This window comes from Scyliorhinus canicula, chromosome 17 (assembly GCF_902713615.1).
Source record: "Scyliorhinus canicula chromosome 17, sScyCan1.1, whole genome shotgun sequence".
Taxonomy (NCBI): domain Eukaryota; kingdom Metazoa; phylum Chordata; class Chondrichthyes; order Carcharhiniformes; family Scyliorhinidae; genus Scyliorhinus; species Scyliorhinus canicula.
In genome coordinates, this window is record NC_052162.1 from 103,230,392 (window position 1) to 103,251,758 (window position 21,367).

At 48.1% G+C, this 21,367-nt stretch overlaps 1 protein-coding gene and 1 gene segment (V, D, J or C); one reads left to right on the top strand and one right to left on the bottom strand.

Annotated features, from left to right (window-relative positions):
* Window positions 1–4,641, bottom strand: part of LOC119951443 — a 68,545-nt gene extending 63,904 nt beyond the window's left edge. Inside the window, 1 exon segment of the V gene segment in view lies at window positions 4,530–4,641. Coding sequence covers window positions 4,530–4,596 — 67 coding nt within the window.
* Window positions 4,642–4,739: 98 nt separating this feature from the next.
* Window positions 4,740–20,468, top strand: LOC119951430 (zinc finger protein 229-like). Of its 2 annotated transcripts, none has more exons than XM_038774608.1 (2): window positions 4,740–4,826; window positions 19,092–20,468. In XM_038774608.1, the coding sequence occupies exon 2, from the start codon at window positions 19,201–19,203 to the stop codon at window positions 20,320–20,322; it is 1,122 nt and encodes a 373-aa protein (XP_038630536.1). In that variant the 5' UTR covers window positions 4,740–4,826; window positions 19,092–19,200; the 3' UTR covers window positions 20,323–20,468. The 2 variants fall into 2 exon arrangements, with proteins under 2 accessions (XP_038630536.1, XP_038630537.1); XM_038774609.1 differs by lacking the exon at window positions 4,740–4,826 and adding an exon at window positions 17,816–18,831.
* Window positions 20,469–21,367: the final 899 nt, after the last annotated feature.

The window sequence follows — 21,367 nt, forward strand, 5'->3', positions numbered from 1 at the left end:
AGAGCTTCTGATTGGCTGTTCTGGGGAGATTTGCATACGTGCAGTGCGGTTAGCGTAAATTGACGGTGCACTTGCGCAAGTGACCCGAGGAGTTTGAGTGAAGGCAAGCATCCAGCAGAGGGCAGCAGAGCAGAGCTTCTGATTGGCTGTTCTGGGGAGATTTGCATACGTGCAGTGCGGTCAGCGTAAGTTGACGGTGTACCTGCGCAAGTGACCCGAGGAGTTCGAGTGAAGGCAAGCATCCAGCAGAGGGCAGCAGAGCAGAGCTTCTGATTGGTTGTTCTGGGGAGATTTGCATACGTGCAGTGCGGTCAGCGTAAGTTGAAGGTGTACCTGCGCAAGTGACCCGAGGAGTTCGAGTGAAGGCAAGCATCCAGCAGAGGGCAGCAGAGCAGAGCTTCTGATTGGCTGTTCTGGGGAGATTTGCATACGTGCAGTGCGGTCAGCGTAAGTTGAAGGTGGTTTGTGAAGGGGCTGTTCTCGAGTGACAGCTTTACCCAAAACACTACTTACGTAGTGTCTCCCACCCATCCTCCTCCACTAACCAAAAAAAAAAGTTCTGTCCATCGGATTGCTAAACTAACAAGTTTTTTATTAAAAAAATATCGTTTTCAGTAGTTGGGAAGTTAGTTCAGTGGGAATGGAGGATAGGGCAGTTGAATGTTCCTCCTGCAGAATGTGGGAGGAAAGGGTCACCTCGAGTGTCCCTGCTGGCTACGTCTGCGGGAAGTGCACCCAACTCCAGCTCCTCGAGAACCGCGTTAGGGAGCTGGATGAACTTCGGATCATTCGGGAGGCGGAGGGCGTTATTGAGAGGAGTTATAGGGAGGTAGTCACACCTCAGCTAAAAGAAGAAGGTAGATGGGTTACCATCAGGGAAACGAGGGGGAACCGGCAGGCAGTGCAGGGGATCTGTGGTCGGTCCCCTCAATAACAAGTATACCGTTTTGGATACTGTTGGGGGGACGACTTACCAGGGGTAAGCAATGGGGCACAGGTCTCTGGCACAGAGTCTGTCCCTGTTGCTCAGAAGGGAAGGGAGAAGAGGAACAGAGCACAGGGTACTCCATAGTTAGAGGTGGTTCTGTGGGAACGAAAGAGACTCACGGTTGGTGTGTTGCCTCCCAGGTGCCAGGGTTCATGATGTCTCTGATCGTGTTTTGGGGATCCTTAAGGGGGAGGGGGAGCAGCCCCAAGTCGTGGTCCACATAGGTACCAACGACATCGGTAGGAAGAGAGATGGGGATTTGAGACAGAAATTCAGGGAGCTAGGGTGGAAGCTGAGAGCTAGAACAAACAGAGTTGTTATCTCTGGGTTGTTACCCGTGCCACGTGCTAGCGAAGTGAGAAATAAGGAGAGAGAGGAGTTGAACACGTGGCTACAGGGATGGTGCAGGAGGGAGGATTTTGGTTTCCTGGATAATTGGGGCTCATTCTGGGGTGGGTGGGACGTCTACAAACAGGATGGTCTTCACCTGAACTAGAGGGGTACCAATATTCTGGGGGGGGGAGATTTGCTAGTGCTCTTCGGAGGGGTTTAAACTAATTCAGCAGGGGGATGGGAACCTAAATTGTAGTCCCAGTGTACAGGATGTTGAGAGTAGTGAGGTCAGGGATAGGGTTAAAAGTTCGAAAGAGGGCACCGGCAAGCAAGATGCTGGTTTGAAGTGTGTCTACTTCAACGCCAGGAGCATCCGGAATAAGGTGGGTGAGCTTGCAGCATGGGTTGGTACCTGGGATCTCGATGTTGTGCTGATTTCGGAGACATGGGTAGAGCAGGGACAGGAATGGTTGTTGCAGGTTCCAGGATTTAGATGTTTCTGTAAGAACAGAGAAGATGGTAAAAGAGGGGGGGGGTGTGGCATTGTTAATCAAGGAAAGTATTACGGCGGCAGAAAGGACGTTTGAGGACTCGTCTACTGAGGAAGTATGGGCCGAGTTAGGAACAGGAGAGGAGAGGTCACCCTGTTGGGAGTTGTCTATAGACCTCCGAATAGTTCCAGAGATGTAGAGGAAAGGATAGAAAAGATGATTCTCGACAGGAGCGAGAATAACAGGGTAGTTGTTATGGGGGACTTTAACTTTCCAAATATTGACTGGAAATACTATAGTTCGAGTACTTTCGATGGGTCAGTTTTTGTGCAGTGTGTGCAGGAGGGTTTTCTGACACAGTATGTAGATAGGCCAACAAGGGGCGATGCCACATTGGATTTGGTACTGGGTAATGAACCCGACCAGGTTTTAGATTTAGATGTAGGTGAGCACTTTGGTGATAGTGATCACAATTCGGTTATGTTTACTTTAGCGATGGGCAGGGATAGGTATATACCGCAAGGCAAGAATTATAGCTGGGGGAAAGACAATTATGATGCTATTCGGCAAGATTTAGGATGTATAGGTTGGGGAAGGAAACTGCAGGGGATGGGTACAATCGAAATGTGGAGCTTTTTCAAGGAACAGCTACTGCGTGTCCTTGATAAGTATGTACCTGTCAGGCAGGGAGGAAGTTGTCGAGCAAGGGAACCGTGGTTTACTAAGGATGTTGAAGCACTTGTCAAGAGGCAGAAGAAGGCTTATGTTAGGATGAGACATGAAGGCTCAGTTAGAGCACTTGAGAGTTACAAGTTAGCCAGGAAGGACCTAAAGGGAGAGTTAAGACGAGCGAGGAGAGGACACGAAAAGTCGTTGGCGGATAGGATCAAGGAAGACCCTAAGGCTTTCTATAGGTATATCAGGAACAAAAGAATGACAAGAGTAACATTAGGGCCAATCAAGGATAGTAGTGGAAAGTTGTGTGTGGAATCAGAGGAGATAGAAGCGTTAAATGGATATTTTTCGTCAGTGTTTACACTGGAGAAAGACAATGTTGTCGAGGAGAATACTCAGGTACAGTCGGCCAGGCTAGATGGGATTGAGGTTCACAAGGAGGAGGTGTTAGCAATTTTGGAAAGTGTAAAAATAGATAAGTCCCCTGGGCCAGATGGGATTTATCCTAGGATTCTCTGGGAAGCCAGGGAGGAGATTGCAGAGCCTTTGTCCTTGATCTTTATTTTGTCTTTGTCGACAGGAATAGTGCCGGAAGACTGGAGGATAGCAAATGTTGTCCCCTTGTTCAAGAAGGGGAGTAGAGACAACCCTGGTAATTATAGACCTGTGAGCCCTACTTCGGTTGTGGGTAAAATGTTGGAAAAGGTTATAAGAGATAGGGTTTATAATCATCTTGAAAAGAACAAGTTGATTAGCGATACTCAACACGGTTTTGTGAAGGGTAGGTCATGCCTCACAAACCTTATTGAGTTTTTTGAGAAGGTGACCAAACAGGTGGATGAGGCTAAAGCGGTTGATGTGGTGTATATGGATTTCAGTAAGGCGTTTGATAAGGTTCCCCACGGTAGGCTATTGCAGAAAATACAGAAGTATGGGATTGAAGGTGATTTAGCGGTTTGGATCAGTAATTGGCTAGCTGAAAGAAGACAGAGAGTGGTGGTTGATGGCAAATGTTCATCCTGGAGTTCAGTTACTAGTGGTGTCCCGCAAGGATCTGTTCTGGGGCCACTGCTGTTTGTCATTTTTATAAATGACCTGGAAGAGGGTGTAGAAGGATGGGTTAGTAAATTTGCAGATGACATGAAGGTCGGTGGAGTTGTGGATAGTGCTGAAGGATGTTATAGGATACAGAGGGACATAGATAAGCTGCAGAGCTGGGCTGAGAGGTGGCAGATGGAGTTTAATGCGGAAAAGTGTGAGGTGGTTCACTTTGGAAGGAGTAACAGGAATGCAGAGTACTGGGCTAATGGCAAGATTCTTGGCAGTGTAGATGAACAGAGAGATCTCGGCATCCAGGTACATAAATCCCTGAAAGTTGCCACCCAGGTTAATAGGGCTGTTAAGAAGGCATATGGTGTGCTAGCCTTTATCAGTAGGGGGATTGAGTTTCGGGACCACGAGGTCATGCTGCAGCTGTACAAAACTCTGGTGCGGCCGCACCTGGAGTACTGCGTGCAGTTCTGGTCACCACATTATAGGAAGGATGCGGAAGCTTTGGAAAGGGTTCAGAGGAGATTTACTAGGATGTTGCCTGGTATGGAGGGAAGGTCTTACGAGGAAAGGCTCAGGGACTTGAGGTTGTTTTTGTTAGAGAGGAGAAGGCTGAGAGGTGACTTAATAGAGACATATAAGATAGTCAGAGGGTTAGATAGGGTGGACAGTGAGAGTCTTTTTCCTCGGATGGTGATGACCAACACGAGGGGACATAGATTTAAATTGAGGGGGGTAGATATAGGACAGATGTCAGAGGCAGTTTCTTTACTCAGAGAGTAGTAGGGGTGTGGAACGGCCTGCCTGCAACAGTAGTAGACTCGCCAAATTTAAGGCATTTATGTGGTCACTGGATAGACATATGGATGAAAATGGAATAGTGTAGGTCAGATAGGCTTCAGATGGTTTCACGGGTCGGCGCAACATCGAGGGCCGAAGGACCCGCACTGCGCTGTAATGTTCTGTGTTCTAAAACTTCTTATTGTGCTCACCCCATTCCAACACCGGCATCTCCACATCGACGTTAATGTGACTCCGTAAACTTCGCTCAATGTCCATCTGACTCTCGCCCCCATTAACTCCTCATAATGCTCGGATGATTGACGGCAGCTCCGGACAAATAGGAAATCAAGGGGCGGGCCTGGAGGACCACAGGGGAGCATATGGTCCTCCAAATAATCTGAGATCATGAGGGGTGGGGCCAGGAGTCGAGCATGCGCAGTTTGAGTAATGGCGAAGTACTGATGTTTGTGTATTGAATGCTGCTTTGGTGAAGGAGATAAATTACGGTAAGAAGGGAACTATTGATCCAGCGATTGGGCGGAGAGGCTTGGTAAATTTGTTGTGTAAACCGCATAAGGCGAAAATCAACTTTCCTGAACCCTTTTTGCACAGAGCGGAGTATCAGTTTTTTTCCCCAGTTGCACACCCGAGATTTTGGCCGTCATGTTTTCAACAGACAATGTGTGGCAAGGCGCATGCGCAATTGCAAGGTCTGTGAGGGGCATTGTGCTTCTGCGTTCGGGTGCCTGCGTGGCCGCCATGCTTGTGACGGGCAGCTTCTTCAATCATTTTCCTCACAGAATGGGAAACACTGATATATCAAACTGGTTCATCTTAATGTCAGATGTAACACCAAAAATTTGAACAGTCTGGTTCGGGCATTTTTCAGGGCTAGGAATGGAGTCACTGGTTAGGGAGTGGAGTCTGTCACAACGGCTGAAGACAATGTCTTCCCAAAATGTAAATACATTTCTGCCCGCCCAGTTTTCGATGTCGGATCAGTCAGTTCTTCTTCAACTCTGATTGATGGGGAAATTGGAGATGATGGCCGACATCTTAAATTGCAGCAGAGATTCGTGGAGGCATTGAATAGAATCAAAAATTCCCTGGATTCTGAAAATTCCAGTGGATAGGGAAAAGGCTAATGTAGTACTGTTCAAAAAGGGAGAAGACCGAACGTCTGTTGTGAGCAAATTGTTGGAATCCATTATTAAAAAAGTAATAACAGGATATTTAGAAAGACAAAATGCAATCCATCAGAGTCAGCCTAGTTTAATGAAGGGTAATTAGTGTTTGGCGAATTTGCTGGAGTTCTTTAAAGATCTAACAAGTAAAATGGATAATGGAGGTCCTGTAGATATAGTGTATGTGGACTTCCAGAAGGCATTTAATAAAGTGACGCACAAAAGGTTAATACACAAGGTAAGATCCCACGTTTTGGGGCAATATATTAACTTGAATAGAGGATTAGTCAACAAACAGAAAGCAGAGACTGGGGATTAATGGGTCTTTTTCTGGTTGGCAAGCTGTAATTAGTGCTGTACCACAGAATTTGGTCAATGGGCCCCAATGATTTGTAATCTATTAATGATTTGGCTGCATGAATAGAATGTACGATAGCTAAATTTGTAGATGACGCAAAAATTGGTGGGAAAGGCAAGTTGCAATGAGGAAATAAGAAATTTACAAATGGATATAGATAGTATAATAATCTTTATTAGTGTCACAAGTAGGCATATATTAACACTGCACTGAAGTTACTGTGAGAATCCCCTAGTTGGCAGATGGTATTTAACGTGGATAACTATGAGGTTATTCATTTTGGTGAGAAATAAAAAGGCAACTGATTAACTAAATGGAGAGAACCTTTGAAATGCTTTGGTGCAGAGAAATCAGGGGTCCTTGTGAACGAATTGCAGAAAGTTAGTACGCAGATGCAGTAGGTAATAAAGGCAAATCGAATTTTGGAATTCATTGATAATGGAATAGATGTTAAAAGTCCGGAAGTGCTGTTGGAACTGCATAGGGCTTGGTGAGACTGCATACAGAGTGGTGCACACTGTTTTCATCCCCTTACTTGAGGAAGGATAGAAGTGCATCAGAAGTTTTCAGAGAAGGTTCACTGGATTGATTCCAGAGTAGAAGCGTTTGCCTTAAGAAGAGAGATTGAGCAGTTTAGGTCACTGGAGTTTCGAAGAATGTCAGAAGATCTAATTGAGGCATACAAGGTGCAAAGGCGATCGACAGGGTATATACACAATAAGAATAATAATCACAAGAATGCTTCAATGAAGTTCTCTAGTCGCCACATTCCTGCACCTGTTCGGGGAGGCCGGTACAGGAATTGAACCCGCGCTGCTGGCATTGTTCTGCATTACAAGCCAGCTATTTAGCCCGCTGTGCTAAACCAGCCCCTCAGAGCGGATGTTTCCACTGGTTGGACATTCTAGAACAAGAAGCCAGAGTTTTAGGCTAAAGGGTGTGAGATTTAAAAAGAACAAAGAAATATACAGCACAGGAACAGGCCCTTTGGCCCTCCAAGCCCGTGCCAACTATGCTGCCTGTCTCAACTAAAATCTTCTACACTTCCTGGGTCCGTATCCCTCTATTCCAATCCTATTCATGTATTTGTCAAAATGCCCCTTAAATGTCACTATCGTCCCTGCTTCCACCATCTCCTCTGGCAGCGTGTTCCAGGCTCTGTGTAAAAAAAACTTGCCACGTTAATCTCCTCTAAACCTTGCCCCTCGCACCTTCAACCTATGCTCCCTAGTAATTGACCCCTCTACCCTGGGGAAAAGCCTCTGACTATCCACTCTGTCTATGCCCCTCATAATTGTGTAGACCTCTATCAGATCGCCCCGGACATCACTTAAAGAACCCCCTCAGCCTTGGACATGCCCAGAACATGTGGATGTTCATGGGCCCCTTCACCTGCGCCTACACATATCCTCTACCCCCGCAAAGAACCTACTCATCCTCGCCACCATCATATGAGCCTGATACACCACTTTAAACTGGATGTGGCTTAATCTCACATTTGACGAGGAAGCATTCACCCTCCGCAAGGCCTCCGCCCAGGTCTCGACCCCCAGCTCCCATTTGAACACATCGTTCCATTTACGCTTCATGTCCCCCACCAGGGCTCCCTCCCACTCCATCAACTTCTTCCAGATAACCAACACCTTCCCCTCCCCCATTTAATCCTCCGTAAACTAATTACAGATTTTCCTGCAATCCCAGGGGCAGCAGGCCAGGAAAGGATGGCCCTCTCTCCTTACAACTCCTGAACCTGCAGGTAGGTACCTAGAGTCGTTCCTTCTGGGCAACTCGTACACTTCTCCCAGGTCCTCCAGTCCCACAAATTTGCTCCCTATAAAGAAGTCACTGAATCCCTGCATACCGCCTGCCGCATAACCTCGCATCCAGCCCCGCCGGCACAAACCTATGGTTATTACAGATCAATACCCGCAGCAAGGACCCTCCAGCCCCAAATGCTGTCTCCACTGCTGCCACACAAGATTTAGATGATTCAGGCGGGGTAGAGGGGGATATAAATGGGGTGGCAGAGTTGCACTACAGGTTAGGGAGAATATCACAGCGGTACGACGCCTCAGCACATCTCAGAGGGCAGTGAGGCTATATGGGTAGAGATCAGGAATAAGAAGGGTGCAGTCACAATGTTGGGGGTTTACTACAGGCCTCCCAACAGCCAGCGGGAGATAGAGGAGCCAATAGTAGACAGATTTTGGAAACTAGTAAAAACAACAGGGTTGTTGTGATGGGAGACTTCAACTTCCCCAATATTGACTGGGACTCACTTCGTGCTGGGGGCTTAGACGGGGCAGAGTTTGTAAGGAGCATCCAGGAGGGCTTCTTAAAACAACATGTAGATAGTCCAACTAGGGAAGGGGCTGTACTGGATCAAGTTGGTATAAGTTATACTGGTACAAGTTTCTGTAGGGGAGCATTTCGGGAACAGTGACCACAATTCAGTAAGTTTTAAAGTGCTGGTGGACAAGGATAAAAGTGGTCCTAGGATGAATTTGCTGAATTGGGGGAAGGCTAATTATAACAATATTAGGCGGGAACTGAAGTACCTAGATTGGGGGTGGATGTTTGAGGGTAAATCAACATCTGACACTTTCAAATGTCAGTTGAAAGGAATTCGGGACCGGCATGTTCCTGTGCGGAAGAACGATAAATACTGCAAATTTCGGGAACCTGGGATAATGAGAGATATTGTAGGCCTCGTCAAAAAGAAAAAGGAGGCATTTGTCAGGGCTAGAAGGCTGGGAATAGACGAAGCCTGTGTGGAATACAAGGAACGTAGGAAGGAACTTAAGCAAGGGGTCAGGAGAGCTAGAAGGGCTCATGAAAAGTCATTGGCAAATAGGGTTAAGGAATATCCCAAGGCTTTCTACACGTACATAAAAAGCAAGAGGGTAGCCAGGGAAAGGGTCGGCCCACTGAAGGCTAGGCAAGGGAATCTATGTGTGGAGCCAGAGGAAATAGGCGAGATACTAAATGAATACTTTGCATCAGTATTCACCAAAGGGAAGGAATGGTAGATGTTGAGTCTGGAGAAGGGAGTGTCGATAGCCTGGGTCACATTGAGATCCAAAAAGACGAGGTGTTGGGCATCTTGAAAAATATTAAGGTTGATAAGTCCCCAGGGCCTGATGGGATATACCCCAGAATACTGAATGAGCCGAGAGAGGAAATTGCTGAGGCCTTGATGGAAATCTTTGGATCCTCACAGTCTTCAGGTGATGTCCCGGAGGACTGGAGAATAGCCTATGTTGTTCCTTTGTTTAAGAAGGGCAGCAAGGATAATCCAGGAACCTACAGGCCGGTGAGCCTTACGTCAGTGGTAGGGAAATTACTGGAGAGAATTCTTCGAGACAGGATCTCCTCCTATTTGGAAGCAAATGGACGTATTAGTGAGAAGCAGCATAGTTTTGTGAAGGGGAGGTCGTGTCTCACTAACTTGATAGAGTTTTTCGAAGAGGTCACAAAGATGATTGATGCAGGTAGGGCAGTGGATGTTGTCTACATGGACTTCAGTAAGGCCTTTGACAAGGTCCCTCATGGTAGACTGGTACAAAAGGTGAAGTCACACGGGATCAGGGGTGAGCTGGCAAGATGGGTAGAGAACTGGCTAGGTCATAGAAGGCAGAGAGTAACAATGGAAAGGTGCTTTTCTGATTGGAGGGCTGTGACCAGTGGTGTTCCGCAGGGATCAGTGCTGGGACCTTTGCTGTTCGTAGTATATATAAATGATTTGGAGGAAAATGTATCTGGTCTGATTAGTAAGTTTGCAGACAACACAAAGGTTGGTGGAATTGCGGATAGCGATGAGGATACAGCAGGATTTAGATCGTTTGGAGACTTGGGCGCAGAGATGGCAGATGGAGTTTAATCCGGACAAATGTGAGGTAATGCATTTTGGAAGGTCTAATGTAGGTAGGGAATGTACAGTGAATGGTAGAACCCTCAAGAGTATTGAAAGTCAGAGAGATCTAGGTGTGCAGGTCCACAGGTCACTGAAAAGGGCAACACAGGTAGAGAAGGTAGTCAAGAAGGCATACGGCTTGCTTGCCTTCATTGGCCGGGGCATTGAGTATAAGAATTGGCAAGTCATGATGCAGCTACATAGAACCTTAGTTAGGCCATACTTGGAGTATCATGTTCAATTCTGGTTGCCACACGACCAGAAAGATGTGGAGGCTTTAGAGAGGGTGCAGAAGAGATTTACCAGGATGTTTCCTGGTATGCAGGGTATTACCTATGAGGAGCAGTTGAATAAACTTCTCACTGGAACGACGGAGGTTGAGGGACGACCTGATAGAGGTCTACAAAATTATAGGGGCATAGACAGAGTGGATTGTCAGAGGCTTTCCCAGGGTAGAGGGGTAAATTACTAGGGGGCATAGGTTTAAGGTGCGAGGGGCAGGTTTAGAGGAGATGTACGAGGCATGTTTTTTACACAGAGGGTAGTGGGTGACTGGAACTCGCTGCCAGAGGAGATGGTGGAAGCAGGGACGATAGTGACATTTAAGGGGCATCTTGACAAATACATGAACAGGATGGGAATAGAGGGATACGGACCCAGGAAGTGTAGAAGATTTTAGTTTAGACGGGCAGCATGGTCGGCACAGGCTTGGAGGGCCGAAGGGCCTGTTCCTGTGCTGTACTTTTCTTTGTTCGCACCCTTGGGGCCGACACCATTTGGCTCACGGAGTACCTGGCCGGTATGAACGGTTAAGTGGCATCAATAAGGCCCTAAAACACTTATCCCCAACATGATGCCACCCCTACCCGTGCGCACAACGACCTCTCCCCCATGGTCCATTTCCTTACCAGACCAATGTTTGCTGCCCAATGATAATTCTTGATGTTCAGCAACGCCAGTTCTCTGCCACACCCACCTCGCCCCACTCCAAAAAAGCCCCGCTCACAAAAACCCAGAGATCAGTCCGTTGACCTTCCTAAAAACCGACTTAGGAGCAAAGATTGGGAGGTTCTGAAATACAAACAGAAACCTTGCCATTTTCACTGTCTGTAGCAGCCCTGCCAACGACAGCACTTTCCACCTCTTAAGGTCCGCCTCTATCTGCTCCACCAGCCGAGACAAGTTCAGTTTAAGCAACTTGGCCCAGCTCTACGCCACCTGGATACCTAAATATCTGAAAGTCGACCCCACCACCCGAAACGACAACACCCCGAGTCTCCTTTCCTGCCCTGTGGCCTCAATCGGGAACACCTCACCCTTTCCCATATTCAGTTTGTATCCCGAAAACCGGCCAAATTTTCCCAGGATCTCCATAATGACTCCGATGCTGCCCACCTGGTCCGAAATATATAACAGGTTGTCCTAATACAATGAGACCCTGTGTTTGGTGCCACCCCATCCCCCGCTCAATCCAATTGCCAGCTGCTCTATCACCTAGGCGAAAAGCAACGGGGAGAGTTGGCACCCCTGCCTCGTCCCACAATGTAGCACGAAGAACCCCAAACTCACTCAGTTCGTGCCCGATACAACAGCCGGACCCAATTCACAAACCCTTGCCCAAACCGCCCCAACATCTTCAACAAATATGCCCACTCCACCCAATCAAAAGCCTTCTCCCATCCTTCGCCTCCACCTACTGCGCCTCCGGAGGAATCATAATTACATTGAGTTGCCTCCTCACATTCGCTGACAACTGCTTTCCCTTCACAAAGCCCCTGATTCTCGCCTATCACCCCTGGCACACAGTCCTCAATTGCGATGCCAAAACCTTCGCCAACAACTTGCCGACCACATTCAGTAATGATATCGGGCAGTATGACCCACATTGCTCCGAGTCCTTGTAGGCGGCACAATGGTCAGCACTGTTGCTTCACAACTCCAGGGACCCGAGTTCGATTCCCGGCTTGGGTCACTGTCTGTGTGGAGTCTGCACGTTCTCCCTGTGTCTGCGTGGGTTTGCCCTGGGAGCTCCGGATTCCTCCCACAAGTCCTGAAAGTCATGCTCGTTGGGTGAATTGGACATTCTGAATTCTCCCTCAGTGTACCCGAACAGGTGCAGGAGTGTGGTGACGAGGGAATTTTAACAGTAACATCATTGCAGTGTTAATGTAAGCCTACTTGTGACATTAATAAAGATTATTATTGTCCTTTAAAATCAGGGAGATGGAAGCCTGTGACTATAGAACATAGAACAGTACAGCACAGAACAGGCCCTTCGGCCCTCGATGTTGTGCTGAGCAATGATCACCCTACTCAAACCCACGTATCCACCCTATACCCGTAACCCAACAACCCCCCCCCCCCCCCCCCCTTAACCGTACTTTTTTTTTAGGACACTACGGGCAATTTAGCATGGCCAATCCACCTAACCCGCACGTCTTTGGACTGTGGGAGGAAACCGGAGCACCCGGAGGAAACCCACGCACACACGGGGAGGACGTGCAGACTCCGCACAGACAGTGACCCAGCCGGGAATCGAACCTGGGACCCTGGAGCTGTGAAGCATTTATGCTAACCAACATGCTACCGTGCTGCCCCTATGTATCCACACCCTCTCCCTCACTTCATTGTACGCCCTCACCAGCAGTGGCCCCAAGTTTGCCCCACACTTTTCATAAAACTCGACCGGGAACACGTCTGGCCCCGGGGCCTTCCCTGCTTGCATCGCCCCTACACCATCCATCAACTCTCTCAATTAGGATCCCCAGCCCCTGAACGAGCCCCTCCTCCACTTTCTGAAACTCCAACCCATCCAGGATCCTCCGCTTCCCTCCTCCCTAGTCAGGGGCTCCGATGCGTAGAACCTCTGATAAAAGGCCTTCACCCCTTCCGGGTTCATCACCACCTTACCCTTATCAACCCTAAATCTACTAACCTCCCTCGCTTTCTCAACATCCTACTTTCTCAACATCTTACCCGTACACTGCACCTCTGACCATCCGCAGCTGACCCACCTCCTTCTCCATAGAAACTAGCCTGAACGCCATCAGGAGCCTCTGCCTCCAGCGCCTCAGAGTATCTCCTGTCCACCCTCAAAATCGCATCCACCAACCTTGCCCTCTCCTCGCTCCATCGAGTATACACTCGATATGATATAAACTCCCCCCTGACTACTGCCTTGAGTGCCTCCCACAGCGTGGCAGCTGTGACCTCCCCCGTGTCGTTCAGCTCCAAGTAGCCCCAAATGGCAGTCCTCACCCGCTCACACACCTCCTCATCCAGCCTCCACTGTGGCCATTGGGCCTCTCCCTAAGCCACACACAAATCAACCCAATGCGGCGCGTGGTCAGAAACTACAATCGCCGAACACTCGAGAGTCGGCCACCCTCGCCAGCAGCATCTTGTCCAACACAAAAAAGTGCACATGGTATAAGTATGAAAACTCCTTCGCCCCCGGCCTCCCAAACCTCCACGGGTCCACACCCCCTCAGCTCCCTCGCCACTGCCGACACCCTGGACAATTTGGGACTCGACCGGTCCAAGCTCAGATCTATGACCGTATTAAAATCATCCCCCATAATCAACAGATGCGAGTCCAAGTTCGGAATCTTCCTAAACGCTGCCTCATAAAATCCACGTTGTCCCTATTTGGGGCATAAACGTTTACCAGAACCCTTCAACTTCCCACTAACCATCACATATCTACCCTGCCGAATTCACCACAATACTTCCTACCTCGATCGCAACCTGCTTATTGACCAACACCGCCATCCCCTTGTCTTCATATCCAGCCCCAAATGGAACACCTGCCCCACCCATCCCTTTCTCAGCCTCATCTGATCCCCCCAATTTCAGGTGCGTCGCCTGCAAAAAAGTCACGTCTGCCTTCAAAATCCTTGTGTGCGTGAACACACGCAACTGTCTAACTGGCCCATTCAAAACCCTCACATTCCACGTGACCAGCCCGGCAACCACTCACTTCACTCCCGTTAACAAGCCCATCCACCCAGCTGGCATGGTGGCCCCGACAAAGTCCTTCAATCACCCCATCTCCCTCCAGTTACACCCCTCCCCCGACAACCCCTAAAGAGTAACAAAAGGCACACTCATCATCACTGCTCCCCCGCCAGGACGTGCCCCGGAATACCCACCCGCAAACATTTTAAAAAGTACATGAGGGTGGTCTTAATCCAATTGAACCCGGCACTTCTCTTCGCCAGCTCCGCACCCAGGTCCTGCTACACCCGCAGCTCACTCCCTTCCCAGGTACACTTCTTGATCTGCCTCAACTTGATCTTCTCCTTGTGAAGAAAGCGGTGCAACCGTAGCACCATCGCACCTGGTGGCTCACCCGCCTTGGACCTCCTCCGCAGCGCCCTGTGTGCTCGGTCCACCTCCAGAAGGCCCCCTCCCCTATCCATCGCTCCAATATCCTTGCCACATAGACAGTGGCCTCCGCACCTTCGATGCCTTCAGGCATCCCGACAATCCTTACATTTTGCCACCTGGAACAATTATTCAGATCTCCATCTTCTCCCTCAGCCTCTTCTGGCTCTCTCGCTGCACTCCCACTGCTGCCACGAACGACGCCAACTGCTCGTTTTTCCCCACTGTCTCCTCCACTTTCTGGATCGCCTGACCCTGGGATTCCAGCCTCTGCTCAACTCGCTCAATCCCACATCTCTGCTGTTCTACCACCTTGGCCAGGTCTTCCAGGGCCTCTTTATAATGCTGCAGGAAGTTATTGTTCAGTAACTTTACCAACTGCCCGTCACTCACTGGACAGGCAGCACCTTGTCCTCCGCCATCTTTACCTGTGATGTGAAGATGCCGGCATTGGACTGGGGTGAGCACAGTAAGAAGTCTTACAACACCAGGTCAAAGTCCAACATGTTTGTTTCATAGACTAGCTTTTGGAACACTGCTCCTTCCTCAGGTCACCTAGTGTTTGAAAGGAACATGTTGGACTTAGAACATAGAACATCACAGCGCAGTACAGGCCCTTCGGCCCTCGGTGTTGTGCCGACCTGTGAAACCACTCTAAAGCCCATCTACACTATTCCCTTATCATTCATATGTTTATCCAATCACGATTTGAATGCCCTTAGTGTTGGCGAGTCCACTACTGTTGAAGGCAGGGCATTCCACGCCCTTACTACTCTCTGAGTAAAGAACCGACCTCTGACATCTGTCCGATATCTATCTCCCCTCAATTTAAAGCTATGTCCCAGACAGCACCATTCGAGGAAAAAGGCTCTCACTGTCCACCCTATCTAATCCTCTGATCATCTTGTATGCCTCAATTAAGTCACCTCTTAACCTCTCTAACGAAAATAGCCTCAAGTCCCTCAGCCTTCCCTCATAAGATCTTCCCTCCATACCTGGCAACATCCTGGTAAATCTCCTCTGCACCCTTTCCAATGCTTCCACATCCTTCCTATAATGCGGCGACCAGAATTGCACGCAATACTCCAAATGCGGCCGCACCAGAGTTTTGTACAGCTACAACATGACCTCATGGCTCCGAAACTCAATCCCTCTACCAATAAAAACTAACACACCGTACGCCTTCTTAACAACCCTCTCAACCTGGGTGGCAACTTTCAGGGATCTATGTACATGGACACCGAGATCTCTCTGCTCGTCCACACTACCAAGAATCTTACCATTAGCCCAATACTCTATCTTCCTGTTATTCCTTCCAAAATGAATCACCTCACACTTTTCTGCATTAAACTCCATTTGCCACCTCTCAGCCCAGCTCTGCAGCTTATCTATGTCCTTTGTAACTTGTAACATCCTTCTGCACTGTCCACAACTCCACCGACTTTAGTGTCGTCTGCAAATTTACTCACCCATCCTTCTACGCCCTCCTCCAGGTCATTTATAAAAATGACAAACAGCAGTGGCCCCAAAACAGATCCTTGGGGTCCACCACTAGTAACTGGACTCCAGGCTGAACATTTCCCATCAACCACCTGCCTCTGTCTTCGTACAGCGAGCCAATTTCTGATCCAAACTGCTAAATCACCCTGAATCCCATGCCTCCGTATTTTCTGAAATAGCTTACTGTGGGGAACCTTATCAAATGCTTTATTGAAATCCATATACACCACATCAACTGCTTTACCCTCGTCCATCTGTTTGGTCACCTTCTCAAAGAACTCAATAAGGTTTGTGAGGCATGACCAAATGAGGCATGACAAAACCGTGTTGACTATCCCTAATCAAATTATTCCTTTCTAGATGATTATAAATCTTATCACTTTTATAAACATTTCCAAGACTTTGCCCACAACAGAAGTAAGGCTCACTGGTCTATAGTTACCGGGGTTGTCTCTACTCCCCTTCTTGAACAAGGGGACAACATTTGCTATCCTCCAGTCTTCTGGCACTATTCCTGTAGACAATAATGACATGAAGATCAAAGCCAAAGGCTCAGCAATCTCCTCCCTAGCTTCCCAGAGAATCGTGGGATAAATCCCATCCGGCCCAAGGGACTTATCTATTTTCACACTTTCCAGAATTGCTAACACCTCCTGCTTATGAACCTCAAGCCCATTCTAGTCTCGTACCCTAGTCATTCTTTTATTCCTGACAGATCTATAGAAAGTTTTAGGGTTATCGTTGATCCTACCTGCCAAAGACGTCTCACGTCCCCTCCTGGCCCTTCTTAGCTCTCTCTTTGGGTCCTTCCTAGCTAACTTGTAACTCTTGAGCGCCCTAACTGAACCTTCACGTCTCATCTTTACATAAGCCTCCTTCTTCCTCTTGACAAGTGTTTCAACTACTTTAGTAAACCACGGTTCCCTCGCTCGACCACTTCCTCGCTGCCTGACAGTTCCATACTTATCAAGGACACGCAGTAGCTGTTCCTTGAACAAGCTCCACATTTCAATTGTGCCCATCCCCTGCAGTTTCCTTCCCCATCCGATGCATCCGAGGTCTTGCCTCGTCGCATCATAATTGCCTTTCCCCCGGATATAACTCTTGCCCTGCGGTATATACCTATCCCTTTCCATCACTAAAGTAAACGTAATCGAATTGTGGTCACTATCACCAAAGTGCTCACCAACCTCCAAATCTAACACCTGTCCTGGTTCATTACCCAATACCAAATCCAATATGGCCTCGCCTCTTGTTGGCCTATCTACATATTGTGTCAGGAAACCTTCCTGCACACATTGGACAAAAATGGACCCATCTAAAGTACTCGAACTATTGCGTTTCCAGTCAATATTTGGAAAGTTAAAGTCCCCCATAACAACTACCCTGTTACTTTCGCTCCTATCCAGAATCATCTTTGCAATCCTTTCCTCTACACCTCTGGAACTTTTCGGAGGCCTATAGAAAACCCCTAACAGGGTGACCTCTCTTTTCGTGTTTCTAACCTCAGCCCATACTACCTCAGTAGACGAGTCCTCATCAAACGTTCTTTCTGCCACCGTAATACTGTGCCAGAGACCTGTACCCCATGGCTTACCCCGGTAAGTTTCCCCCCCCCCCCCCCCAAAACAGTATCCAAAGCGGTATACTTGTTACTAGGGGGAACGACCACGGGATCCCTGTACTGACTGCTTCCTCGCAGCCCTTCTCACCGTCACCCATATATCTTTATTCTTTGGAGTAACTACATTCCTGAAGCCTCTATCTATGACCACCTCTGCCTCCCGAACGATCCAAAGTTCATCCAGCTCCAGTTCCCTAACACGGATTCTGAGGAGCTGGAGATGGGTGCTCTTCCCACAGATGAAATCAGCAGAGACACTGACGGCGTCCCTCACCTCAAACATTCTGCAGGAGGAACATTGCACTGCCTTCCCTGCCATCCCCTCTAGATAAAACAAGAAAAAGAAAAGAAGAGCTTACCTGATATTCACTCAACCCCTTAGGTTAGAGGAGGTGGAAGGGTGGGGGACACTACAAGTGTAGTGTCTCGGGTTTAGAAACTGCCCAACTTATATACAGGTACTAACAAATCTTCCCAGAAACCCCCACGGCCGACTTCCTGCAGCTCTAAAGGTAAGTTTTTAAAGAGGTAAACTTAACTTCCCAACAGGACACTGCTCCCGCCGAAAATCTGAAGGCCGCTTCTCCTGCAAGGTAAGTTTTTAAAGGTTAAACTTAACCTGGTGTTGTAAGACGTCTCACTATCTTTACCTGTGGCACACGACAAATACTCTCCTGCTCCCGCTGCTCTTTCCTGCACTGGCGGATCCATCCACCAGCCACACCAGAGGAGTATTAGCTTCCCAGGGCACTCCTGTATCTTTTGCCCTCAAATACTACACCTTTTGGGCAGGAAAAGACCAAAATAAATCCGCCTTGAGCGGGAGCCACCAAATATGTGACCACCCACTCCATGACCGCCACCGGAAGTCTACCTAGTTCTTTCGTTCCAACAGAAATGTTTGGCTGTTCTCAATTTCTATCCCGGGTGACAGTAATATCTGAGGTTAGGTGGGTTACTGGGTTACGGGGATAGGGAGCTCTTTCCAAGGGCCGGTATAGACTCCATGGGCGGAATGGCCTCCTTCTGCATTGTACATTCTATGATTCTCCCATCGCCATTTATCTCTTGCACCAAATGTTAAATCTGTGTCTCATAATCATTTAGCTATTAGCTATTAAGGAAGCCTTTTTCCTTGTCTAGCTTACTTTCCTTACCTAAACCCACCATTAACTTGTACACTGCTATCAAATTGCCATTCAATCTACTTTGTTTCAAGGAGAACAGACCTGGTTTCCTTGACCACAGTGATAGATGTGTGTGCCATCTATAAAATGCACTGCACCGACTCGCCAAGCCTCGTCCTGCAGCACCGTCCAAATCTGTGACCTCTACCACTTGAGAGGACAAAGGGCAGAAAATACACAGGATTTCCACCACCTGCAAGTTCCACTCCATGTCACACAACATCCTGACCTGGAACTACATCGCGGTGTATGACTCGGAGGAGAACCTGGGAATGAGGGTGTTCACATACACCTATCCTGCTCCTCTGCGTGGTGGAGATTGAGGGTTTGGGAGACTGTGTCAGAATTCTGGTGAAAAGGTGACTATATAAAATCCCTTTGCTTCCCCACCCCCTCTCTTTTTTCTCCTACCCTCTCCGGCCGTGTGGGCCAAAGTCTTATTGGGTTCCCTTCCCTGAAGGATATTAGTGAACTCGTTGGGTTTTTAAAACAATCTAGCAGCTTTCATGATCACTTTTTCCTCATGCCGGTCCCACATTCAGCTCAATTTCACAACCAGCCTTTGTGTTTTTGTGGTTCTCTCTCACTCCCTTTTTTCTGTTTTAAATCAATTTCACAGGGGATTAGAAGGAGAGGATTTTCAGTTGGGAAACTGAAACCAAACATCACATCAGGATCTGACAGGGTCTTTAGATTTATCAGGACCTGAAGATCATCAGCCTTTGAACATGGAAGGAAAAAGCACCATTCACACTGGGAATAAAATATGGAAATGCGGGGATTGTGGGAAGGGATTCAGTTATCCGTCCAAGATGGAAATTCATCAGTGCAGTCGCACTGCAGAGAGACCGTTCACCTGTTCTGAGTGTCGGAAGGGATTCACTCGGTCATCACACCTGCAGGCACACCAGCGAGTTCACACTGACGAGAGACCTTTTAAATGTCCAGACTGTGGGAAGTGTTTTAAAACTTCCAGGGAACTTATGATCCATCAACGCGTTCACAGTGACGAGAAACTTTTCAGGTGTCCTGAATGTGGGACTGGGTTCAAGACATCATCTAATCTCACTGTACACCAGCGTGTTCACACTGGGGAGAGGCCTTTCACCTGCTCAGAGTGTGGGAAGGGATTCAGCCAGTTATCTACCCTGCAGAAACACCAGCGAGTGCACACTGGGGAGAAGCCATTCACTTGCTCAGAGTGTGGGATGCAATTCAATAATTCAACCAATCTGCAGACACACCAGCAAGTTCACACTGATGAGAGACCGTATCAATGCTCAGACTGTGGGAAGTGCTTTAAAAGTTCTGTGGCGCTGATGCACCATCAACGTGTTCACACTGATGAGAGACCCTTCAGGTGCTCTCAATGTGGAACTGGGTTCAGGCGATCATCTGACCTCACTAAACACCAACGCACTCACACTGGGGAGAGACCGTTCACATGCCCTGAGTGTGGGAAGGGATTTACTCAGTCATCTGCCCTGCGTACACACCAGCGAGTTCACACTGGAGAAAGACCATTCACCTGCTCCGAGTGTGGAAAAGGATTCACTCTGTCGTCTGACCTGCTGAGACATCAGCGGGTTCACACTGACGAGAGACCTTTTAAATGCCAAGACTGTGTGAGGTGTTATAATAGTTCCCAGGAACTGATGTCCCATCAACGGGTTCACACTGATGAGAGACCATTCAGCTGCTCTCACTGTAAGACTAGTTTCAGGCAATTATCTCAACTCACTGTACACCAGCGAATTCATACGGGGGAGAGACCGTTCACCTGCTGTGTGTGTGGCAAGGGGTTTACTCAGTCATCCCACCTGCGGAGACATCAGCGAGTTCACAAGTAACTACAGTGATTGAATTTTGCTGTTGATAACATCCAGGGTTGAACAGTGTTCATTTCAGACTCGTCCTGCTAATGTCAATTATCTCCAACTTAGACATATGTGTTAATGTTCTGAATAAAAGTCAAATAAATCAGCTTTATTAAACAGTGTATCAAGTCTTTTTAATATCCCTGACGCACGTTTGTTCCTTTTGAAGGATTCTCCCTCTCCCCTGTCTCCTCCATTCTCACCTCCAACAAGTGTGAGGAGCTAAAGCATCTTCTTTGTAACTAAGATTGAGACAATCTGATCAGCTACCTTTACTGTTTCCCCCCCTTCCATGATTCCACCATGACAAAGGGCCTCTAAAGTTCTGCCTTGTCTGAGCCCTGAACACGCATCTTATCTTGTATTTAATTTCTCATCTTTCCTCATGCTGTCTCAGTGCTCATCTTGTCCATGTTTCATAGAATTTACAGTGCAGAAGGAGGCCATTCGGCCCATCGAGTCTACACCGGCTCTTGGAAAGAGCACCCGACCCAAGGTCAACACCCTATCCCCATAACCCAGTAACCCCACCCAACACTAAGGGCAATTTATCATGGCCAATCCACCTAACCTGCACATCTTTGGACTGTGGGAGGAAACCGGAGCACCCGGAGGAAACCCACGCACACACGGGGAGGATGTGCAGACTCCGCACAGACAGTGACCCAAGCCGGAATCAAACCTGGGACCCTGGAGCTGTGAAGCAATTATGCTATCCACAATGCTACTGTGCTGCAAATGTGACCCACCTCTTGCTCCATATTCCCCCAAAACTGCTGACCAACCAACTTCCTCACGTTTGCTGGTATTGTTAAAGGTTCTGTTTCTTTAGGTCCTGCTCCTCTCTTATGCAAGCTCTGACATCTGTCATTGTTTCCCTGTCCTCAAAATACATCTAATACTTCACTCCTTCGTTTTTTTCAAATTATCAACCAAGCTCCAACCTCACATTACTGTCCAAAATCCTTACATTTATTGTATTCTCCCAAATCCGTGTGCATTTTTCCAGACCTCTGAA